This window comes from Babylonia areolata, chromosome 32 (genome assembly GCF_041734735.1).
Source record: "Babylonia areolata isolate BAREFJ2019XMU chromosome 32, ASM4173473v1, whole genome shotgun sequence".
In the NCBI taxonomy this organism is placed as follows: Eukaryota; Metazoa; Mollusca; class Gastropoda; order Neogastropoda; family Buccinidae; genus Babylonia; species Babylonia areolata.
In genome coordinates this window covers 2878680-2901596 of record NC_134907.1, presented here as the reverse complement: position 1 = coordinate 2901596, position 22917 = coordinate 2878680, and the positions used below count along the sequence as shown (strand labels likewise).

The window sequence follows — 22917 nt, the reverse complement described above, 5'->3', positions numbered from 1 at the left end:
AGGACAGATAAAGGATGGGGTGGGAAGAAAGACATATGGATGGTCAGAGGACAGATAAAGGATGGGGTGGGAAGAAAGACATATGGATGGTCAGAGGACAGATAAAGGATGGTGTGGGAAGAAAGACATATGGATGGTCAGAGGACAGATAAAGGATGGTGTGGGAAGAAAGACATATGGATGGTCTGAGGACAGATAAAGGATGGGGTGGGAAGAAAGACATATGGATGGTCAGAGGACAGATAAAGGATGGGGTGGGAAGAAAGACATAACATGGATGGTCAGAGGACAGATAAAGGATGGGATGGGAAGAAAGACATATCATGGATGGTCAGAGGACAGATAAAGGATGGGATGGGAAGAAAGACATATCATGGATGGTCAGAGGACAGATAAAGGATGGGGTGGGAAGAAAGACATAACATGGATGGTCAGAGGACAGATAAAGGATGGGGTGGGAAGAAAGACATAACATGGATGGTCAGAGGACAGATAAAGGATGGGATGGGAAGAAAGACATATCATGGATGGTCAGAGGACAGATAAAGGATGGGGTGGGAAGAAAGACATAACATGGATGGTCAGAGGACAGATAAAGGATGGGGTGGGAAGAAAGACATATGGATGGTCAGAGGACAGATAAAGGATGGGGTGGGAAGAAAGACATATGGATGGTCAGAGGACAGATAAAGGATGGGGTGGGAAGAAAGACATATCATGGATGGTCAGAGGACAGATAAAGGGTGGGGTGGGAAGAAAGACATATCATGGATGGTCAGAGGACAGATAAAGAAAAGGTGAATGTTAAAGATAAAAAAAGTCATGAGGAACATTGAAACAACGGGGATAACCATGCCAACAGTGCTGGCAATTAGTACAGACTTCACAAAAAGCTGAGGACCGCTTTCCCACACGAACATCAGACTGAGACTGATAAACTTATTTCATTTTGGGGCATTCATTTAACTCATTTAACGAAGAACGAAACTCAGAAATTTCAAATCAGTCTGATCATCCAAACAAGCAGAGTTGCTCGCAGAACAACTTCACCCCATAAAGAAATGGAATAACCTTGACCTAGGGTCGCACACATGCATGCTCATTTCCCACAAGATTTTGACAAGACGCCAGCTGCTCACGACAACCATGTGTTTGAATCCTTAATTGCACTGGCCAGGAGCGACCCTGTATTGCATGATACGTCCTTGACAGAACACGGGAATCTTCAACTCCTTCACAATACATAGACCAGCACTGCACGTCTTCTTTGCATTTTTTTGTTCTTTCCATCTTCTTCTTCGTTCGTGGGCTGCTACTCCAACATTCACTCATATGTACACAAGTGGGCTTTTACGTGAATGACTGTTTTTACCCAGTCATGTAGGCAACCATACTCCATTTTCAGGGGTTTTTGTTCTTTCCCATATCAAATTAACAAAATAATCAGCAACAATGACTGCTGTTGATTAACAATACACCCCCGAAAACGGAGTATGGCTGCCTACATGGCAGGGTAAAAACGGTCATACAAGTAAAAGCCCACTTGTGTACATACAAGTCAACGTGGGAGTTGCAGCCCACGAACAAAGAAGAAGAAGAAGAATATTAACAATACATTTTGAGTGGTTCAGCACCATATCAAAACACAGCAGAAAAAGGCAGAATACCGCTATGTCGTTATGTTTCTATACAATAAAAAATCTGGGGGGTTTTGACTGATAATGCCTATATCGTGTCAGTGCTGTGTTGGTGCCATATATATGGAATTCCACCTTAACTTGTTGTGAAGCGTGTATTTCTGAACACACATCAGTATTCCACAGGACACACTTGATGCATCAACACAAACTGCTCACATGCATAAACCAAAATGTTTAGGACGTGAAACATATTACATAAAAGACAAAAACTTACGTGTTTAGCTTCAAGTCAAGTGTATCCTATTCACCCCAAAACAAAATCTAGTTGAAAAAAAAACAAACAAAAAAACGAAAACAAAAAAAAACCCAACTCAGAAAGGGCTTTGATTCCATTTTAAATGACAGAAAAATATTTGAGACTGCTTCACGTCTGTGTGTTCATCTTTTGACAATGTTTATCTCAATCACAATAAAACACACACACACACACACACACACTGACAATGTTCACGTCCCCCCACCCTCTCTTTTTCTTGCTCACACACAAACCCACACATGGACCCCCCCCCCCACACACAAAACTCCCCCCCCCTCACACACACACACATACAAAATCAACACACACTGACTAAGCTCACATCCCTCTCTCTCTCTAACACAAACACACAAACACACCAACTCCCCCAACATAAACACAAAACACACACACACACACACCCCTCCACCCACCACCCACACTCACCTCCTCCCCCTCCCCGCACCCCTCCCCCACACACACTGACAGAGCTCACATCCCTCTCTCTAACACACACACCTCTCCACCCCCCACACCCCAAACAAACACATGCACATACACACACCAACTCCCCCCAATATCGACACAAAAAAACACCCTCACAAACACAAACACACACTCTCTCAACCCCCCCACCCCCGCCCCCCTCCAAAAAAAAATCCCATACATACTAACCCACCCAATGCCCTTTCCCCCTCAACCACCCCCCACCCACCCACCCACAGCTCCACCCCCACACCCCTATCCTGACCGATGACCCCCCCCCCCCCCCCAACCCACCTGGTGTCGTTGGTGTTGACCCGGAGGATGTACAGCTTGAGGTTGGTGATCACCACCAGGGCCTGGTACTCATCCAGCATCATGTACTGACTGACACACGTCTGTAACACATCGTGTAACATGGCTGTAACACATCACGTAACATGGCTGTAACACAGCGTATAAGATCACTGTAACACATCGTGTAACATGGCTGTAACACATCATGTAACATGGCTGTAACACATTCTGTAAGATCACTGTAACACATCATGTAACATGGCTGTAACACATCGTGTAACATGGCTGGCTGTAACACATCATGCAAGATCATGTTAACACATCGTATAACATGGCTTAACATGTAAGATCACTGTAACACATCATGTAACATGGCTGTAACACATCGTGCAAGATCACTTTAACACATCGTGTAACATGGCTTAACACATCATGTATGATCACTGTAACACATTGTGTAACATGGCTGTAACACATTGTGTAAGATCACTGTAACACATGTAACATGGCTGTAACATATCATGTAACATGTCTGTAACACATCATGTAAGATCACTTTAACACATCGTGTAACATGACTGTAACACATAATGTAACATGTCTGTAACACATCGCGTAACATGCCTGTAGTACATGTAACACGGCTGTAACACATCTGTAACACAGCATTAACGCTGCAACACATCATCTAACACATCACAACCACTCATCATGTACTGGCTCACACACATCTGTAACACATTGTGTAACATGACTGTAACATATCACTTTACACATCCGTAATGTTCCAACATGTCGTTTAACACACCACAACCCCTCATCGTGCATCACACCTGTAACACCACAACACAGCATCTGTAACACATCATGTAACGCCGCAACACATTGTCTAACACACCTGTAACATTACAACCAATCATCATGTAACATGTCTGTAATACCACAACTCCTCATGTTACATGTCTGTAATACCACGACTACTTATCATGTAACATGTCTGTAACACAACCAAAAAATAAACAAATAATGAGGCCAGGAGACAATATGATTAACAAATAGTAAAGAGAGGTAACTGTATCCATACACAAGGTACACAACTTCAAGTCAGTGACGCTTACTACCGATTCAGCTGGCACACAGGTAAATAAAAAGGTACATTGGAACAAACCCAGACGCTTCCCCAAAAAATGAAGCGCCGGGCCTGTCCTAATACCAATCATTTGACATGTGCACACAGCAGCAAAGACAGAAGAAATGTGCAAACACAAATTAGCTTTTATTCAAGACTGGCATAGCCTCTTTAATCCTGAATAAGCCACACAGAACACATGGACAACACAGAACAAATACATGGTTGCCTCGGTAGTTTGTCCACTGGAAATTAACAAATAATGAGGCCAGGAGACGATATGATTAACAAATAGTAAAGAGGGGTAACTCTCTCCATTACACAAGGTACACAACTTCAAGTCAGTGATGCTTACGCTACCAATTCAGCTAGCACACAGGTAAATAAAAGGTACATTGGAACAAACCCAGACATTTCCTCAAAAAGGAAGCGCCGGGCCTATCCTTATACCAATCATTTGACATGTGCAATGTTCCAATGTACATTTGTTCCAATGTACCTTTTATTTACCTGTGTGCTAGCTGAATCGGTAGCGTCATCACTGACTTGAAGTTGTGTAACTTGTGTAATGGAGAGAGTTACCCCTCTTTACTATCTGTAACACAACCACCATCTACCTGAAGATCTAGTCATCAGCCCCATCCACATGTAATATGCAGCTTCTGTTCAAACGTGTGTGTGCGTGTGCATGTGCGTGTGTGTGTGTCTGTGAGATAGAGAGAGAGAGTTTGTCGTGCATGTGTGAGTGTGCGTGTGCGTGTGTCTGTGAGATAGAGAGAGAGAGTTTGTCGTGCATGTGTGTGTGTGTGTGTGTGTGTGTGCGTGTGTGTGTGTGTGTGTGTTCGTGTACGTGTGTGTGTGTGTGTGTGCAGTCCCTACATGTATGAGTATGCTCAAGTTTTTATATTGATATGCACATGTATATATCCTAATTTCTACTGTGTCTGTGTATGATGTTCAATTTACGTTTGTATCTTGTCATGTACCAACCCCACTCCCCAATATTCCTTGTAACCCCAGTACACTTGGTAATAAAGACAGAGTCCATTCTATTCTATTCTATCATGTAACATGTCTGAAACACCACAACTCATGTAACACATCTGTAACACAACAACATTCACCTGCAGTGGCAAAGCATCTACCTTGGACGCAAGAAGAATCTGAGCACACAGGATCTAACCCAACACTCAGCAGAACACAATTCCAAACAATACAACACAATGCAATACAACACAATACAATACAACACAATACAACAATACACCACAACACAATACAACACAACGCATACTACGCAATACAACACAACACAATACACCACAACACATTACAACACAACGCAATACAACACAATACAAAAAAAAAAAGCACAACACAATACAACACATTACCACACAACGCAATACAACACAATACACACACAAAAAAGCACAACACAATACAACACAACACATTACAACACAACGCAATACAACACAATACAAAAAATGCACAATACAACACATTACAACACAATGCAATACAACGCAATACAAAAAAACACAACACAACACACCACACCACAACACAACACAACACAGCAGATTCCCCACCTCCACTTTGAACTTAAACTCCTCACTGTTGTCAAACACGGACATCATGAGGTGAAGCGCCAGCCGATGGTCCAGATGCCTCAAGTCATAACTCTCCTCCCCGTTGTCATTGGCAACCCTCATCAGTGTCGTTCCGTCAGTGTCGTCATCCCGGGTGTCTGTGACGGCGCTGTCATCACTCAGTAAAGTCGTGGCTGTGGTGTTCTCCTCACACACCGAGATGCTGCCGTCTCCCTGTGTTGGGCCTACGTCCTGAAAGAAGGTTCAGCCAAGTGGTTGAAGCACTAGACTTTCAATCTGAGGGTCCTGGGTTCAAATCTCGGTAACGGCGCCTAGTGGATAAAGGGTGGAGATTTTTCCGATCTCCCAGGTCAACATGTGTGCAGACCTGCTAGTGCCTGAACCCCCTTCGAGTGTATATGCTAGGAGAAGATCAAATACACACGTTAAAGATCCTGTAAATGTAATCCATGTCAGCGTTTGGTGGGTTATGGAAACAAGAACATACCCAGTATGTGCAACCCAAAAAACAGAGTATGGCTGCCTACATGGCGGGGTAAATAAACAAAATGGTCATACAAGTAAAAAGTTACATGTCTATATGACCGTGTATGATTGCGTGATTGACACCTGACTGAATGACACAGGAAACCAATGATGAGCGCCCAATGGCAGCTGTCAGTCAGCTCACCCACGGATGTCAGTGTGGTGCCAATGACTGTGCTTGGAAAGTGCTCTGAGCTTGGTCTATGACCAAGATGTGTTATGTAAGTATCCATACTGTCATTATCATCATCATCATCATCACCCATAAAATAAGTTCAAGAACTGTCTTCGTCTGGGTGGTGATAGTGATCATTTAATTTAATTCACTGTTTTCAGTTTTAAGGTTTCTAAATGTGTAGACTAATTTGTATAAGCTACGACACATCTATGTTAAAACAAAAACCAAATAAAACTTGTAGATGCCCAATCTATTATACATAAACCCATGGAAAAGAAAAGTTGTGTGTTGTAAGCGTGCTGCTGTGTATGTGAATCTGTGTTTTTGCACAGGGCTGTAATTTGAGTGATTGTGTGTCAAACTGAAGTGCAGTGTACATACTCATGCATCACTCTTATTTTAATATATAAGTTTGTTTGTGTATATGCACATGTGTACACACACACACACACACACACACAGACACACGTACACATGTAGACATATACACACAGATAAAGTGTTCTTCAGTTAAATGTCTATTCATGTGGTGTGATTTTAGGCAAACACACACACACACGTACACACACACATGCACACGCACACACCTGCGCACACACACACACTCACTCACACAGACACAGACACACACACACTCACACACACAGACACACACACAGTGTTCTTAAGTTGACCATCTATTCATTTAGTGTGATATTAGATGAGCTCACACACACACACACACACTGTAACACACGTGCGCGCGCGCACACACACACACACACACATACACACACACACACGCACACGCACACACACATACACACTCACACACAGAAACACATAAACACACTCAAACATATACACAATTTAAATGTACCGTCTGGATGTAATAATATGAAAAAAACAACAACCTCCGGATATGTCTACCTTTCAATTTCATATCATTTTGAGTTCTAGCATCATAAAAAAAAAATCCTCCAAAAGTATACTTTAATTTTCTTATCTTCAAATAAATATGCTACACAAATCAAGCTACTGTTTGATAAATCAAGGATAACAAGACAAGGCATAACATAAATACATTACACAATACACAAGCACAAGAACAGTTAATCAGAAAGCAACATATGCAGAAAATGTGCAAGCAACTCCAGCAAAACATTTGAATAACGTCTGCGATTTTTTTTCAATGAGGGAAAGTAGAATATTCACATACACTTCAATACATCCAACCTTCAAGGCAAAAAGAAAGCATAAATATAAAGCAATAACAAAACTTATGGATAACATGGAAGGAATAAGCCGGGGTACACTTGCACACATATATATGCAGGTTCACATACAGTTTCATATTAATACACACACACACAAATATATATATACACACGTACACACACACGCACACACACACACTCACTCACACAGACACAGACATACACACACACTCACTCACACAGACACAGACACACACACACACACACACACACACACATACACACTCACACAGAAACATACACACACTCACACACAGAAACACATAAACACACTCAAACATATACACAATTTAAATGTACCGTCTGGATGTAATAATATAAAAAAAACAACCTCCGGATACGTCTACCTTTCAATTTCATATCATTCTGAGTTCTAGCATCATTAAAAAAAAAAATCCTCCAAAAGTATACTTTAATTTTCTTATCTTCAAATAACCATGCTACACAAATGAAGCTACTGTTTGATAAATCAAGAATAACAAGACAAGGCATAACATAAATACATTACACATTACACAAGCACAAGAACAGTTAATCAGAAAGCAACATATGCAGTAAATGTGCAAGCAACTCCAGCAATATATATATATATATATATATATATATATATATATATATATATATATATATGATAGTCAGTCGTGTCCAACTATGACCATCAGAACAGCAGAGGAGGCAACTGCTGTTCCGACGAGATATATTATATATATATATATATATACAACAAATAAGTGAAAAACAGACTAACATACAGACATACACATATACTCATATACACATGCATATAAATCAACAACCATCTACCTGAAGATATAGTCATCAACCCCATCCACATGTAATATGTGGCTTCTGTTCAAATGTGTGTGTGTGTGTGTGTGTGTGTGTGTGTGTGTGTGTGTGCAATACGTACATGTGTGAGTATGCACAAGTTTTTAGACACTGATATGCACTTGTATGTATCCTAATTTCTACTGCATCTGTGTTTGTGTATGATTTTCGATTTATGTTCGTATCTTGTTATGCAATATCCCCCCCAATATTCCTTGTGACCCCGGTACACTTGGTAATAAAGACATATTCTATTCTATTTTAAATCATAGATACACACACACACACACACACACACACACAACAAATGAGTGAAAAACAGACAAACATACAATACATACACATGTACTCACATTAATATACATGTACATAATACTCATAGATCCATACACACACACAGACATACCTATATGCATTTCAAATGACAAAGACAATGGGGGTGAGAGCGAGAGAGAGAGAGAGAGAGACAATGACAAATTTTTTATTGGCAAACAGCGTTTTACAGCTCTAGTGCCAAGGGGGATTATTCAGCTTATTTTAGTAGACGACGAAAAAAAAGTAAAACGAAAAATAAGGGGAAATAACAAGCAAATAAGTACATATTCATAAACACATAAACACTCATACATTCACACCCACAACATTAATACAACATATTCCCTATTACTCATGCATAATACTAAGTAATTAATTCGAACATATGACCATCCAACTTTGCAGCCGAGCCTTTTTTGGTTATTTACCAATCTAAATTGAGTTATGGATCTTATATTTTATTCTGCATTATATTTCTATCATGTTAAAATGATCGTTCTGTTAATCTTTTCCTTCGAATGTTGTATGCTTCTACAATATATTTAGCGAGTGAAAATAGGATGTCTTCATTATCTGATGAAAGGATAGCTACTAGATCATGTCTTAATGCAAACGGATGTGTAAAGAATGAATAATCATTTCTAATAACACTGTATTCCTTACAATGGAAAACAAAATGATCCTCATTTTCTAAGTCCTGATGACACAACTGACATACACTATCACTTTCACTGTTTTGAATATACCATACTCTATTTGCATTAAGCCCTAAGGTCCTGGATCGAAATCGAGAAAGGAGACACCGTTGCCATTTATTTGTAATTATGGAAATGTATTTTTCCGACTGGAAAATATTTTTGAATGAAAAATACCAATTATATCTTGGATTTTCTTCCATGTCTGAATGCCAGTTTTGCTTGTATATGTTGATAAGACGATCCTTAAATTCCGAAATAAATGCGACATCACTCCCTACTCCTTGGCTAATCCATACAATCCCAAACCCATTTTTAACTAAAACATTTTTTACATTGTCTATCCAGTTCTTCTTTCCTTCTTCATGCTGCTGTAGTAACATACCATAGGCCTGCTTACACAGTCTTGTCGGCGGTAATTTAATAAGTTTTAACCAATACTTTATGCACTTAATTATTGTACGAATTTTCAGTGGATATCTACCCGTTTCCCCATATGCTACTTGATTAGATGAATGAAGTGGTATATTCAAAAAACGTTTTATTGCATGTGTATGAATGATTTCCATTTGTTTATTATCATAGATACCCCAAATTTCTGCTGCATATGTGAGCATCGGCTCTATCTGTGAGTTTCCAGTAAAGTGAAGGGTCAATAGACTTTAATTTTTGTATAGCTCTAATAATTTCAACAACCCCCTTTTTCCCCTTCCTGCACATTTCGGTCCATGCTGTGTTCAAACTTAACTTTGTTGTGAAAATCAGTCCTAAATATTTGTAGGTATTAGTCACTTTTACTTCCGTATTTCCATATCGCCATTTTTCATGAACCGAAAGATGTCCACCTTTTCGAAATACAATTATATTTGTTTTGTCCAAGTTAACAGTTAGACACAACCTGTCTGCTTCTTGTTTTAGAATGTTTAATTGATTTTGCAGTCCCACAACTGTATCAGATGAGAGAGAGAGAGAGAGAGAGAGAGAGAGAGAGAGAGAGAGAGAGAGAGAGAGAGAGAGAGAGAGTGAATGAGAGAGTGAGTGAGAGAGGGAGAGAGGGAGAGAGGGAGAGAGAGAGACAGAGACATAGACTCAGAGAGAGAGAGAGAGAGAGAGAGAGAGAGAGAGAGAGAGAGAGAGAGAGAGTGAGAGAGAGACAAAGACAGAGATAGACTGTAGTAAAGCACATGCAGAAGTATAGAACAATCAATATAAACATAAATTACTGATCAGAACTGATTTCAGTTTCAGTTTCAGTTTCAATGAGGTATCTGAGCGTGCAGACAAACCCATAAATGCTGCACACCTGCTGAAGTCTAGAACTGAATAAGTGCAAAAGTGGTCTCACACAATAACCTGAAGTTATTTTCAACAAGCAAACAGACAAATAAGATTTAATACAACAAATGAATTAATACAAAAGTGAATCAGTAAAATGATCATGTTGTTCAGAGCAAAAGAGATGAAATGATACACCATCAAATCAGCGAAGTAATTAACAAAAAAAACCCACAGAAATAAAATGGAGCACAGGATCCATCCGAGTCAAGAATTTGCATGTAAACCAGGAAAAAACACAACAGATATCTGTTTCAAAAACAAAAGAAGAAATCCACAAATATAACAAATCAATAAAAAGAACAACAATAATAACAATAACAACAATAATAAAAATAATAATGCTGATGATACACACACAAAAAAAGTATTTACATAGCACCATGCATTCAATTATAAGAGAACAAATATACGAACACAGGTTTGTATAAACAACAACACAGACAAAAAAACATCAGCGATAACAGAAAAGAAACATCCACAAAACAAAGAAAGAAGGACGGGAGGGAGGGAGGGAGGGAGGGAGGGGAGCGTACAAAGCAGGAACAAAGAAAATGCAATAGAACCCACACTGCTGAGAGCATCAACACAACTCCGCATCGCAAACAAAGCAACAAAGGGAGAACACTTTGTGGATTAGTGAAAGAAAGAGTGGCCCGCCCTTACCTCCTGAACAGAAAGCAACAAAGGGAGAACACCTTGCTGGTTAGTGAGAAAGAGTGGCCTCCCCTCCAATCTTCCACGTAAAGCAACAAAGGAAGAACACTTCACGGGTTAATGAAAGAGTGGCCTCCCCTTCAATTTTCCACAGAAAGCAACAAAGGGAGAACACTTCACCGGTCAGTGAAAAAGAGTGGCCTCCCTTACCTCCTCCACAGAAAGAACCTCCACTTCGGACGACACTGACGGCTTGTGGTAAGACCTGCGCACACTGGGAGGGACTGCCGCCGCCTGGTCGTAGATACTGGCCTCCAATTCCCCGTCACTTTCAGACACCACGTTTCCCCCTTCCGCGTTGGTGGCGCTGAATTCGTTGGCAGAAACGTAGACGTCGGAACTGCTGGCATTGGGGAGCAGGGAATTGTTGTACACACTCGACACCATGGAACTGAGGATGCTCTGCGAGAGCGGTGACCCCACTGGCGACCCCTCCACGCTCTCTTCTCCTTCCTGCTGAACCGGCGTCAACGCCCCTCTGGCCGTTTTCCAGCTGTCCACGTTTGACGCCACACTTGAGTCGGAGTCTCCTCTCGCTTTTGAAACCTGGTGCTGGCTTTCCGAGACATCAGCTCTGCTGTTGGATGAGCTGCTATCATCGTCGGGCCGAGAGTCTATGTGGGAAACGGAAATGTCGCTGGTAGCTGCCGGGGGCAGGGTCACCGCGCTGGTCACACTGTCCCGCTGTTTGTTCAGAATGGTGATGTCACTGTCCACTGACGACCCTCCCGTTCGGGCTGGGGTCCCGTCCGAGCTGTTTGAGGACGCTGACAAGTGGGGATTGTTCAAAGCACCGAACGTAGCCAGGTGAGAAGTGTCCACAGCGTCAGCCGACGTCACACTGCCGGCAGTGGAGAGCCTGGTTCCTTCCATGTCCCGACTCGTGACGCTGCTGGATGTTCGTCTCTCCAGGAATTCCAGCGGAGAGACGATGGCATCGCTACGACGACGCCCTTCCGTGGGTGCAGGCTGATCGGAGAAAGCGTTACTACGTCGGCGAGAAGGAACGGCGTCATCTTCCTGCTCAGACAACGTCAGTTCAAGTGACATTTAGGACACACATCTCTCTGCTGGATGTTAGCAACAGAAAGAGAGGTCAGAGCAAAAAGAACAAAGTCATGTCAGTTTTCCTTTTTTTTTTCCACATGCTGAAATTTAGCAACAGAAACATTAGGACAGAAAGAATAGTTGTATTGTTAACAAAGCTGTGTTGTCCTTTATTCTATCACCATCAGGTTTAACCCTTTGGTTGCTGCTGATGAGTATGCTTGTCAGTGAACAGCTGTTGCCTCGCTGAGATACTTACTTGATTGCTCATTTACTTGCTTACTTAGAGCCTATTATGCTCTCTGACGTGCATGACAACAAAGAACCAGCACTCCTGTCTGTTCTGGGCCAGTCTCTGAATGATACCCCAGGTGTTCTGCACCACATGTTCTTTGGCCTTCCTCTCTGGCGTCTACCTTCACGCATCCACTGAAAGGCTGTTAGAGACATGACCCTGCTCTCTTTGCATGATGTGTTCAACAGTATGTCCGCTGCCTTCTCTTGATGATGGTCTCTATGTTCTCTTCATTGCAGAGTGGTTGTTGATTGTTCTTCCTCAACATTCCTCAGGTCATGCTGTCAGACGGTCCATCCAGTCTGCAGCGCGAAGTCCGCCGTCCTCTGCAGTGCAGCAGGTGGTCTCTAGAGCTTCTCGTAGAGTTCCACCCCACAGAGCCAGATTTTCCTCCTCAGTGTTGATTGGAAATGCTCACTGAGACACGACTGGGGTTACAGGTCAGGATGGCAGTCACCACTCTTCGCTGGGCTTCTTTCTCTGGGGACTCCATTACTTTAGCTCAGCAAAACCAGTTACATTATTCAAAAGTACACAAGTCGTTCTGGTCTTCTGGATGAGACGATAAACTGAGATCCCATGCACAGCCTGTACTTAGAACACAAAGAACCATGGCAACAAGACCGCTGTCCCTGGCAAAATTCTGAAGAAAAATCCAGTTGCAGACAAAAACAAAAAAAAAACCAGAGAAAAGAAAAAAAAGGTGGTGCTGCACTGTAGCATGTGCTCTACCCACAGAGAGCAGCACAGATTTCACACAGAGAATTCTCTTGTGACAAAAGATAATACAATACAATACCATGCAATGCAATGCAATACAATGCAATGCAATACAATTCAATACAATCTATTTCCCAATAACGGTTAAGTCTTTCTGTCAAGCTGCACAAGAGAGACCGACAACCAAACTATAATTTATTCTAAATGAAGAAGCCTTTCTTTGCCATTTTTTAAATTTTTTATTCACAGGACTAGGCTCCAAACTGTTGTGCATGTTTTCTACGACATCAACAAAAAATATGTCCCAAAGTCACACTTTATTACATAAAAAAAAAACCAACAAAAGTAAGAATAAGTCAGAAAAAAACAACACATTACACAAGCTGAATAACATAACGCAGAACAGTTTATTATTCGCATTGCACAGTGTGCTGCGATTGCTGTGCTACCCCATGAGGAAAATGTGGACAAATTTTAAGGCACCATGACAGAATCAGAGTGGCTCTGGACTTCAGATCCAGAATTCAGGCGTGGTCAGAGTTTGAGGCCCTCATCTCAGCATGGATCCCGGGGAGAGAAACTTCGCACTGACTTTCCTCACTTCACCCAGCTGTGAATGTCACCGGACTTTGGTTCAGAGAGGTCAAAACAGGGAATGCCCCACCTTCCAATGCCAAGCCCCAGACACAGTGGATATGAATTCACTGCTCGACGGGCGCAGTAGCCGAGTGGTTAAAGCATTGGACTTTCAACCCGGTCCCGGGTTCAAATCTCGGTAACGGCGCCTGGTGGGTGAAGGGTGGAGATTTTTCTGATCTCCCAGGTCAACATATGTGCAGACCTGCTAGTGCCTGAACCCCCTTTGTGTGTATACGCAAGCAGAAGATCAAATACGCACGTTAAAGATCCTGTAATCCATGTCAGCATTCTGTGGGTTATGGAAACACGAACATACCCAGCATGCACACCCCCAAAAACAGAGTATGGCTGCCTACATGGGAGGGTAAAAATGGTTATACACGTAAACTTGAAGACAAACCTCAAAACCGCTGGACGCTGGATTCATACAGCAGTGCTGGGTCTCCTTTTGAGGGTGTCCTCATAGCAGCTGAACACTGAATTTATACAGCAGTGCTGGGTCTCCTTTTGAGGGTGTCCTCATAGCAGCTGAACACTGAATTTATACAGCAGTGCTGGGTCTCCTTTTGAGGGTGTCCTCATAGCAGCTGAACACTGAATTTATACAGCAGCGCAGGGTCTCCTTTTGAGGGTGTCCTCATAGCAGCTGAACACTGAATTTATACAGCAGCGCAGGGTCTCCTTTTGAGGGTGTCCTCATAGCAGCTGAACACTGAATTTATACAGCAGTGCTGGGTCTCCTTTTGAGGGTGTCCTCATAGCAGCTGAACACTGAATTTATACAGCAGTGCTGGGTCTCCTTTTGAGGGTGTCCTCATAGCAGCTGAACACTGAATTTATACAGCAGTGCTGGGTCTCCTTTTGAGGGTGTCCTCATAGCAGCTGAACACTGAATTTATACAGCAGTGCTGGGTCTCCTTTTGAGGGTGTCCTCATAGCAGCTGAACACTGAATTTATACAGCAGTGCTGGGTCTCCTTTTGAGGGTGTCCTCATAGCAGCTGAACACTGAATTTATACAGCAGTGCTGGGTCTCCTTTTGAGGGTGTCCTCATAGCAGCTGAACACTGAATTTATACAGCAGTGCTGGGTCTCCTTTTGAGGGTGTCCTCATAGCAGCTGAACACTGAATTTATACAGCAGTGCTGGGTCTCCTTTTGAGGGTGTCCTCATAGCAGCTGAACACTGAATTTATACAGCAGTGCTGGGTCTCCTTTTGAGGGTGTCCTCATAGCAGCTGAACACTGAATTTATACAGCAGTGCTGGGTCTCCTTTTGAGGGTGTCCTCATAGCAGCTGAACACTGAATTTATACAGCAGTGCTGGGTCTCCTTTTGAGGGTGTCCTCATAGCAGCTGAACACTGAATTTATACAGCAGTGCTGGGTCTCCTTTTGAGGGTGTCCTCATAGCAGCTGAACACTGAATTTATACAGCAGTGCTGGGTCTCCTTTTGAGGGTGTCCTCATAGCAGCTGAACACTGAATTTATACAGCAGTGCTGGGTCTCCTTTTGAGGGTGTCCTCATAGCAGCTGAACACTGAATTTATACAGCAGTGCTGGGTCTCCTTTTGAGGGTGTCCTCATAGCAGCTGAACACTGAATTTATACAGCAGTGCTGGGTCTCCTTTTGAGGGTGTCCTCATAGCAGCTGAACACTGAATTTATACAGCAGTGCTGGGTCTCCTTTTGAGGGTGTCCTCATAGCAGCTGAACACTGAATTTATACAGCAGTGCTGGGTCTCCTTTTGAGGGTGTCCTCATAGCAGCTGAACACTGAATTTATACAGCAGTGCTGGGTCTCCTTTTGAGGGTGGCCTCATAGCAGCTGAACACTGAATTTATACAGCAGTGCTGGGTCTCCTTTTGAGGGTGGCCTCATAGCAGCTGAACACTGAATTTATACAGCAGTGCTGGGTCTCCTTTTGAGGGTGGCCTCATAGCAGCTGAACACTGAATTTATACAGCAGTGCTGGGTCTCCTTTTGTCAGTGGCCTCATAGCAGCTGAACACTGAATTTATACAGCAGTGCTGGGTCTCCTTTTGTCAGTGGCCTCATAGCAGCTGAACACTGAATTTATACAGCAGCGCAGGGTCTCCTTTTGTCAGTGGCCTCATGGCAGCCTAACCATGAATGACTGAGGGCGGCCAGCACCTCAAGCTCTCATGTGTTGATGCATGTGCGTACGCGCAAGTTGGGTTGTGCAGCTTGAGAGCTGTCTTGAGAACGTTTGTTTAGTTAGTGGTCATAAAACGACGTTTAGCATGCGGGGATGCGCATACTGATAGGTGATTGACAGAAAGCTGTGCAGAACTAGGTCCTATGGCAGAAGGCTCATAGACTGAGAGAGACATGTTTTGGCTTGAGATCAATGTCTTCATTACTGCAAAAGTGCCAGGACAATTATGAGTGGGCAGCATCGCTACAGGACCAATGCTAGTGAGAATATCGTGGGGGTTGGGAGTGAGGAGGAGGATGGGGTGGTATAAAAAAAATTTTTTAAAAAGAAAGAAAAAAAAAGTGAAGCTAATCATCAACATATTTATCTCTATACCCTTACCCCCCCTCACCCCCCCGACAAATTTAAACCCGCAAAAACCACACACACACATACAGTTACACACATGCACACACACAAAAATATATGCACACACATGCACACATACACGCGCGCGCACACACATGCACACAAAAATGCACACCACAGAAACACACACACACACACACGCACACGAATACGCACACACACACACACACACAAACATAAACACACACACAAAAAAACAACAACACACACATGCACACAAACACGCAGAAACACATACACACACACACAAACATGCGCACACAAACGCTCACAAACACACACACACAAACACGCACACACACACACACACACACGAACGCACAAGCAGGCACACACACACACACACACACACACACACATGCGCACACACACACACACACAAACACGCACAAACACACACACACACACAAACACACACATACACACACACAAACACTCACAAACACACACACGCACACATACACACACACGCACGCACACAAACATGTACACACACACATACACACAAACACACGCACACACACACGCACACAAACATGCACACACACACATACACGCAAACACACGCACACAAACACACACACACGCACACACACACACACACAAACACCCACCCACACACAAACACACACACCCGCACACCCTCTTACCAGCTTGGAAGACAGAGAAGCAGACCAGTCCAGCACCCTGACGGCAGAAGAGGGATTCTGTCCATCCCCTGTCTGTCTGTGGTCGTCGTTGTCCTCCGTCGTCAACACACCTCGGGAGGCCCAGGATCTGGATCCCCTCTGTTCCAAAGACCTGGTGAGCGGCGAGTCGCACACCCCCTCGTCCTCCTTCTTTGGTGTGGAGTGGGCTTTTGGAGTCTGGGACCTCATCAGCTGACTGTGAAACAGAAAGGGCAAAACTCACTTACTTTTTGTTTTGATATCTTTTTTTTAATTTTATATACTGATGATGAAGAAGGAGGAGGATGACGATGATGATGACGATGTTGCTACAGCGGTCCGTTTCAATCTGGGACTGCGTGTCCTGGCTGTACGCTACACTTCCTGTCATAATATTTGAATTTGTATTTGTATTTGATTTCTTTTTATCACAACAGATTTCTCTGTGTGAATTTCAGGCTACTCTCCCCAGGGAGAGCATGTCGCTACACTACAGCGCCACCCATTTTTTTGTATTTTTTCCTGCATGCAGTTTTACTTGTTTTTCCTCTCAAAGTGGATTTTTCTACAGAATTTTTTCCAGGAACAACCCTTTTGTTGCTGTGGGTTCTTTTACATGCGCTAAGTGCATGCTGCACACGGGACCTCGGTTTATCGTCTCACCCGAATGACTAGCGTCCAGACTACCACTCAAGGTCCAGTGGAGGGGGAGAAAATATCGGCGGCTGAACCGTGATTCGAACCAGCACGCTCAGATTCTCTCGCTTCCTAGGCGGACGCGTTACCTCTAGGCCATCACTCCTGCGTCAACCAGGCCTGAGTGATACAGATACTTGCAGTGTTGGTCAGGAAATTAGAGCAGCACATCCAAAGACGCATCCATGAGGTGGATGATACTTGACTGTGTGGTCCCAGTCTTCCCACTGAAGCCCATAGCCCACTCAACTCTGGGTAGGAACCAGCCACGGGCTGGAAAACCCACCTCTGTTGGGATTCGAACCAGTGTCCTCCCAGCTGTCAGTCCATGATGTGAACCACTTCGCCACGGTGGCTGGCGCACAGTTCAGTTTCAGTTAGGAGTCAAGAGCGTGTGGACAAATCCATAATACGCTACACCACATCTGCTGTTATATAAATAGAAAGGGAAAAAGCAGGAACAGAGTGATGGCTTAGAGGTAATGCGTCCGCCTAGGAAGCGAGAGAATCTGAGCGTGCTGGTTCGAATCACGGTTCAGCCGCCGATATTTTCTCCCCCTCCACTGGACCTTGAGTGGTGGTCTGGACGCTAGTCATTCGGATGAGATGATAAACAGAAGTCCTGTGTGCAGCATGCACTTAGCGCACATAAAAGAACCCATGGCAACAAAAGGGTTGTTCCTGGCAAAATTCTGTAGAAAAATCCACTTCAATAGGAAAAACAAATAAAACTGCACGCAGGGAAAAAAAAGAAAAAAAAAAAGGGTGGTGCTGTAGTATAGCGACGCGCTCTCCTTGGGGAGAGCAGCCTGAATTTCACACAGAGAAATCTGCTGTGATATAAAAAAAGAAATACAAAATACAAATACACTGCCACTGGGCGCTCATCATTCGTTTCCTCTGTCATTCAAACAGATTTCAGGCACGCACACATACACAATCATACTGACATGTACTACATGCATTACTGTTTTTCTTTTATTTACCCTTTATGAAGGCAGTCATGTTCCATTTCAGGGGGTGTGCATAACCCACCAAATGCTGACATGGACAACACATATCAAACAGGCTTATTTGATTTTATGCATGAGTATACACATGAACAGGGGTGGGGGTGTGGGGGCGTGGGGGGTTCAGGCATAAGCTGGTCTGCACTCACACAGACAGACAACCTGTCTATACAATACACACACAGACAGACACACTGTCCTTACAATACTCACACAGACAGACACACTGTCCTTACAATACTCACACAGACAGACACACTGTCCTTACAATACTCACACAGACACACTGTCCTTACAATACTCACACAGACAGACACACTGTCCTTACAATACTCACACAGACACACTGTCCTTACAATAGACAGACAGACACACAGTCCTTACAATACTCACACGGATACACTGTCCTTACGATACTCACACAGACAGACACACTGTCCTTACAATACTCACACAGACACACTGTCCTTACAATACTCACACAGACAGACACACTGTCCTTACAATACTCAGACAGACACACTGTCCTTACAATACTCACACAGACACACTGTCCTTACAATACTCACACAGACACACTGTCCTTACAATACTCACACAGACAGACACACTGTCCTTACAATACTCACACAGACACACTGTCCTTACAATACTCACACAGACACACTGTCCTTACAATACTCACACAGATTGACACGCTGTCCTTACAATACTCACACAGACAGACACACTGTCCTTACAATACTCACACAGACAGACACACTGTCCTTACAATACTCACACAGACAGACACACTGTCCTTACACTACTCACACAGACAGACACACTGTCCTTACAATACTCACACAGACAGACACACTGTCCTTACAATACTCACACAGACAGACACACTGTCCTTACAACACTCACACAGACACACTGTCCTTACAATACTCACACAGATTGACACACTGTCCTTACAATACTCACACAGACAGACACACTGTCCTTACAATACTCACACAGACAGACACACTGTCCTTACAATACTCACACAGACAGACACACTGTCCTTACACTACTCACACAGACAGACACACTGTCCTTACAATACTCACACAGACAGACACACTGTCCTTACACTACTCACACAGACAGACACACTGTCCTTACAACACTCACACAGACACGCTGTCCTTACAATACTCACACAGACAGACACGCTGTCTGTACAATACGAGGGTCATTCAATAAATAAGGTGAATTTTTCGGTATAAGGACTTCTAATACAGATAGAAGCTTACTTTTTTTAATTTTTTTTTTGTTTTACTTCTTTTTCACATGGATTTAATTTGTTTTGCAGATTAAAAAAAAACTTTGAGAGTTTTGGCGATTAACAAAGGTGGCCGACCAAGAAGCATGCTCCAGGATTGAACAGCGGTCAGTTATCAAGTTTTTGGTTGCTGAAGGGTGCAAACCAGTTGAAATTCATAGGAGAATGTCAACTGTGTATGGTGCCACATGTTTCAGCCGAAAAAATGTCTACAAGTGGGCTAAATTGTTTAAAGAAGGACGGAGCAGTGTTGAGGATGAAGACAGGCCTGGAAGGCCTACAGAAGTGAGGTATCCTGAGGTGATCGAATCAGTCAATGACCTCATTCAGTCTGACATAAGGGTGACAGTGGATGACATTGCAAGGACTTTGAGCTTATCTGTTGGGACAGCACACAAAATTGTCCATGATGACCTTGGCTACTCGAAGGTCAGCTGCCGGTGGGTGCCAAAGATGCAAGGCCTCACACAGCAGCCCGAATGGTGCAGACCATCAACAAGCTGGGCTGGGAACTGCTCCCTCATCCCCCTTACAGCCCAGACCTTGCCCCTTCAGACTTTCACCTGTTTGGTCCCTTGAAAGCGTTCACGAGAGGCACGAAGTTTGAAAGTGACGATGAAGTCAAAAGTGTTGTGAGCGACTGGGTGAGACATCAGTCCAAAGATTTTTACGCTGAGGGAATACGGAAGCTTGTGCACAGATGGGAAAAGTGTGTGACAGTGCTGGGAGACTACGTTGAAAAATAATTTAAAAAAAAGTAAGCTTCTATCTGTATTATAAGTCCTTATACCGAAAAATTCACCTTATTTATTGAATGACCCTCGTTCTTACACAGACAGACACACTGTCCTTACAATACTCACACAGACAGACACGCTGTCTGTACAATACTCACACAGACAGACACACTGTCCTTACAATACTCACACAGACACACTGTCCTTACAATAGACAGACAGACACACAGTCCTTACAATACTCACACGGATACACTGTCCTTACGATACTCACACAGACAGACACACTGTCCTTACAATACTCACACAGACACACTGTCCTTACAATACTCACACAGACAGACCACTGTCCTTACAATACTCAGACAGACACACTGTCCTTACAATACTCACACAGACAGACACGCTGTCCTTACAATACTCACACAGACACACTGTCCTTACAATACTCACACAGACAGACACACTGTCCTTACAATACTCAGACAGACAGACACACAGTCCTTACAATACTCACACAGACAGACACACTGTCCTTACAATACTCACACAGACAGACACGCTGTCCTTACAATACTCACACAGACACACTGTCCTTACAATACTCACACAGACAGACACACTGTCCTTACAATACTCACACAGACACTCTGTCCTTACAATACTCACTCAGACAGACACACTGTCCTTACAATACTCACACAGACACGCTGTCTTTACAATACTCACACAGACAGACACACTGTCTGTACAATACTCACACAGACAGACACACTGTCTGTACAATACTCACACAGACAGACACACTGTCCTTACAATACTCACACAGACACTCTGTCCTTACAATACTCACACAGACACTCTGTCCTTACAATACTCAGACAGACACACTGTCCTTACAATACTCACACAGACAGACACACTGTCCTTACAATACTCACACAGACACTCTGTCCTTACAATACTCACTCAGACAGACACACTGTCCTTACAATACTCACACAGACACGCTGTCTTTACAATACTCACACAGACAGACACACTGTCTGTACAATACTCACACAGACAGACACACTGTCCTTACACTACTCACACAGACAGACACACTGTCCTTACAATACTCACACAGACAGACACACTGTCCTTACAATACTCACACAGACACACTGTCCCACACAGACACACTGTCCTTACAATACTCACACAGACAGACACGCTGTCCTTACAATACTCACACAGACACACTGTCCTTACAATACTCACACAGACAGACACACTGTCCTTACAATACTCCCACAGACAGACACGCTGTCCTTATAATACTCACACAGACAGACACGCTGTCCTTACAATACTCACACAGACATGCTGTCCTTACAATACTCACACAGACAGACACGCTGTCCTTACAATACTCACACAGACAGACACGCTGTCCTTACAATACTCAGACAGACAGACACGCTGTCTGTACAATACTCACACAGACAGACACACTGTCCTTACAATACTCCCACAGACAGACACACTGTCCTTACAATACTCACACAGACAGACACACTGTCCGTACAATACTCACACAGACAGACACACTGTCCTTACAATACTCACACAGACAGACACACTGTCCTTACAATACTCACACAGACACACTGTCCTTACAATACTCACACAGACAGACACACTGTCCTTACAATACTCACACAGACAGACACACTGTCCTTACAATACTCACACAGACACACTGTCCTTACAATACTCACACAGACACTCTGTCCTTACAATACTCACACAGACAGACACTGCTGTCCTTACAATACTCACACAGACACACTGTCCTTACAATACTCACACAGATACACACTGTCCTTACACTACTCACACAGACACACTGTCCT

The 22917-nt window shown here is 43.3% G+C and overlaps 1 protein-coding gene across 2 annotated transcripts in view; it reads right to left on the bottom strand.

Annotated features, from left to right (window-relative positions):
- LOC143276620 (uncharacterized) overlaps positions 1-22917 on the bottom strand; it is a 79033-nt gene that overhangs the window by 9903 nt on the left and 46213 nt on the right. For both annotated transcript variants that reach the window (XM_076581232.1, XM_076581233.1), the window contains exons 17-20: positions 17247-17481; positions 11460-12329; positions 5440-5691; positions 2716-2816 (exon numbers count right to left, since the gene is read on the bottom strand). In XM_076581232.1, the coding sequence (XP_076437347.1) occupies positions 2716-2816; positions 5440-5691; positions 11460-12329; positions 17247-17481 (1458 nt within the window). The remainder of the gene's footprint in view (positions 1-2715; positions 2817-5439; positions 5692-11459; positions 12330-17246; positions 17482-22917) is intronic.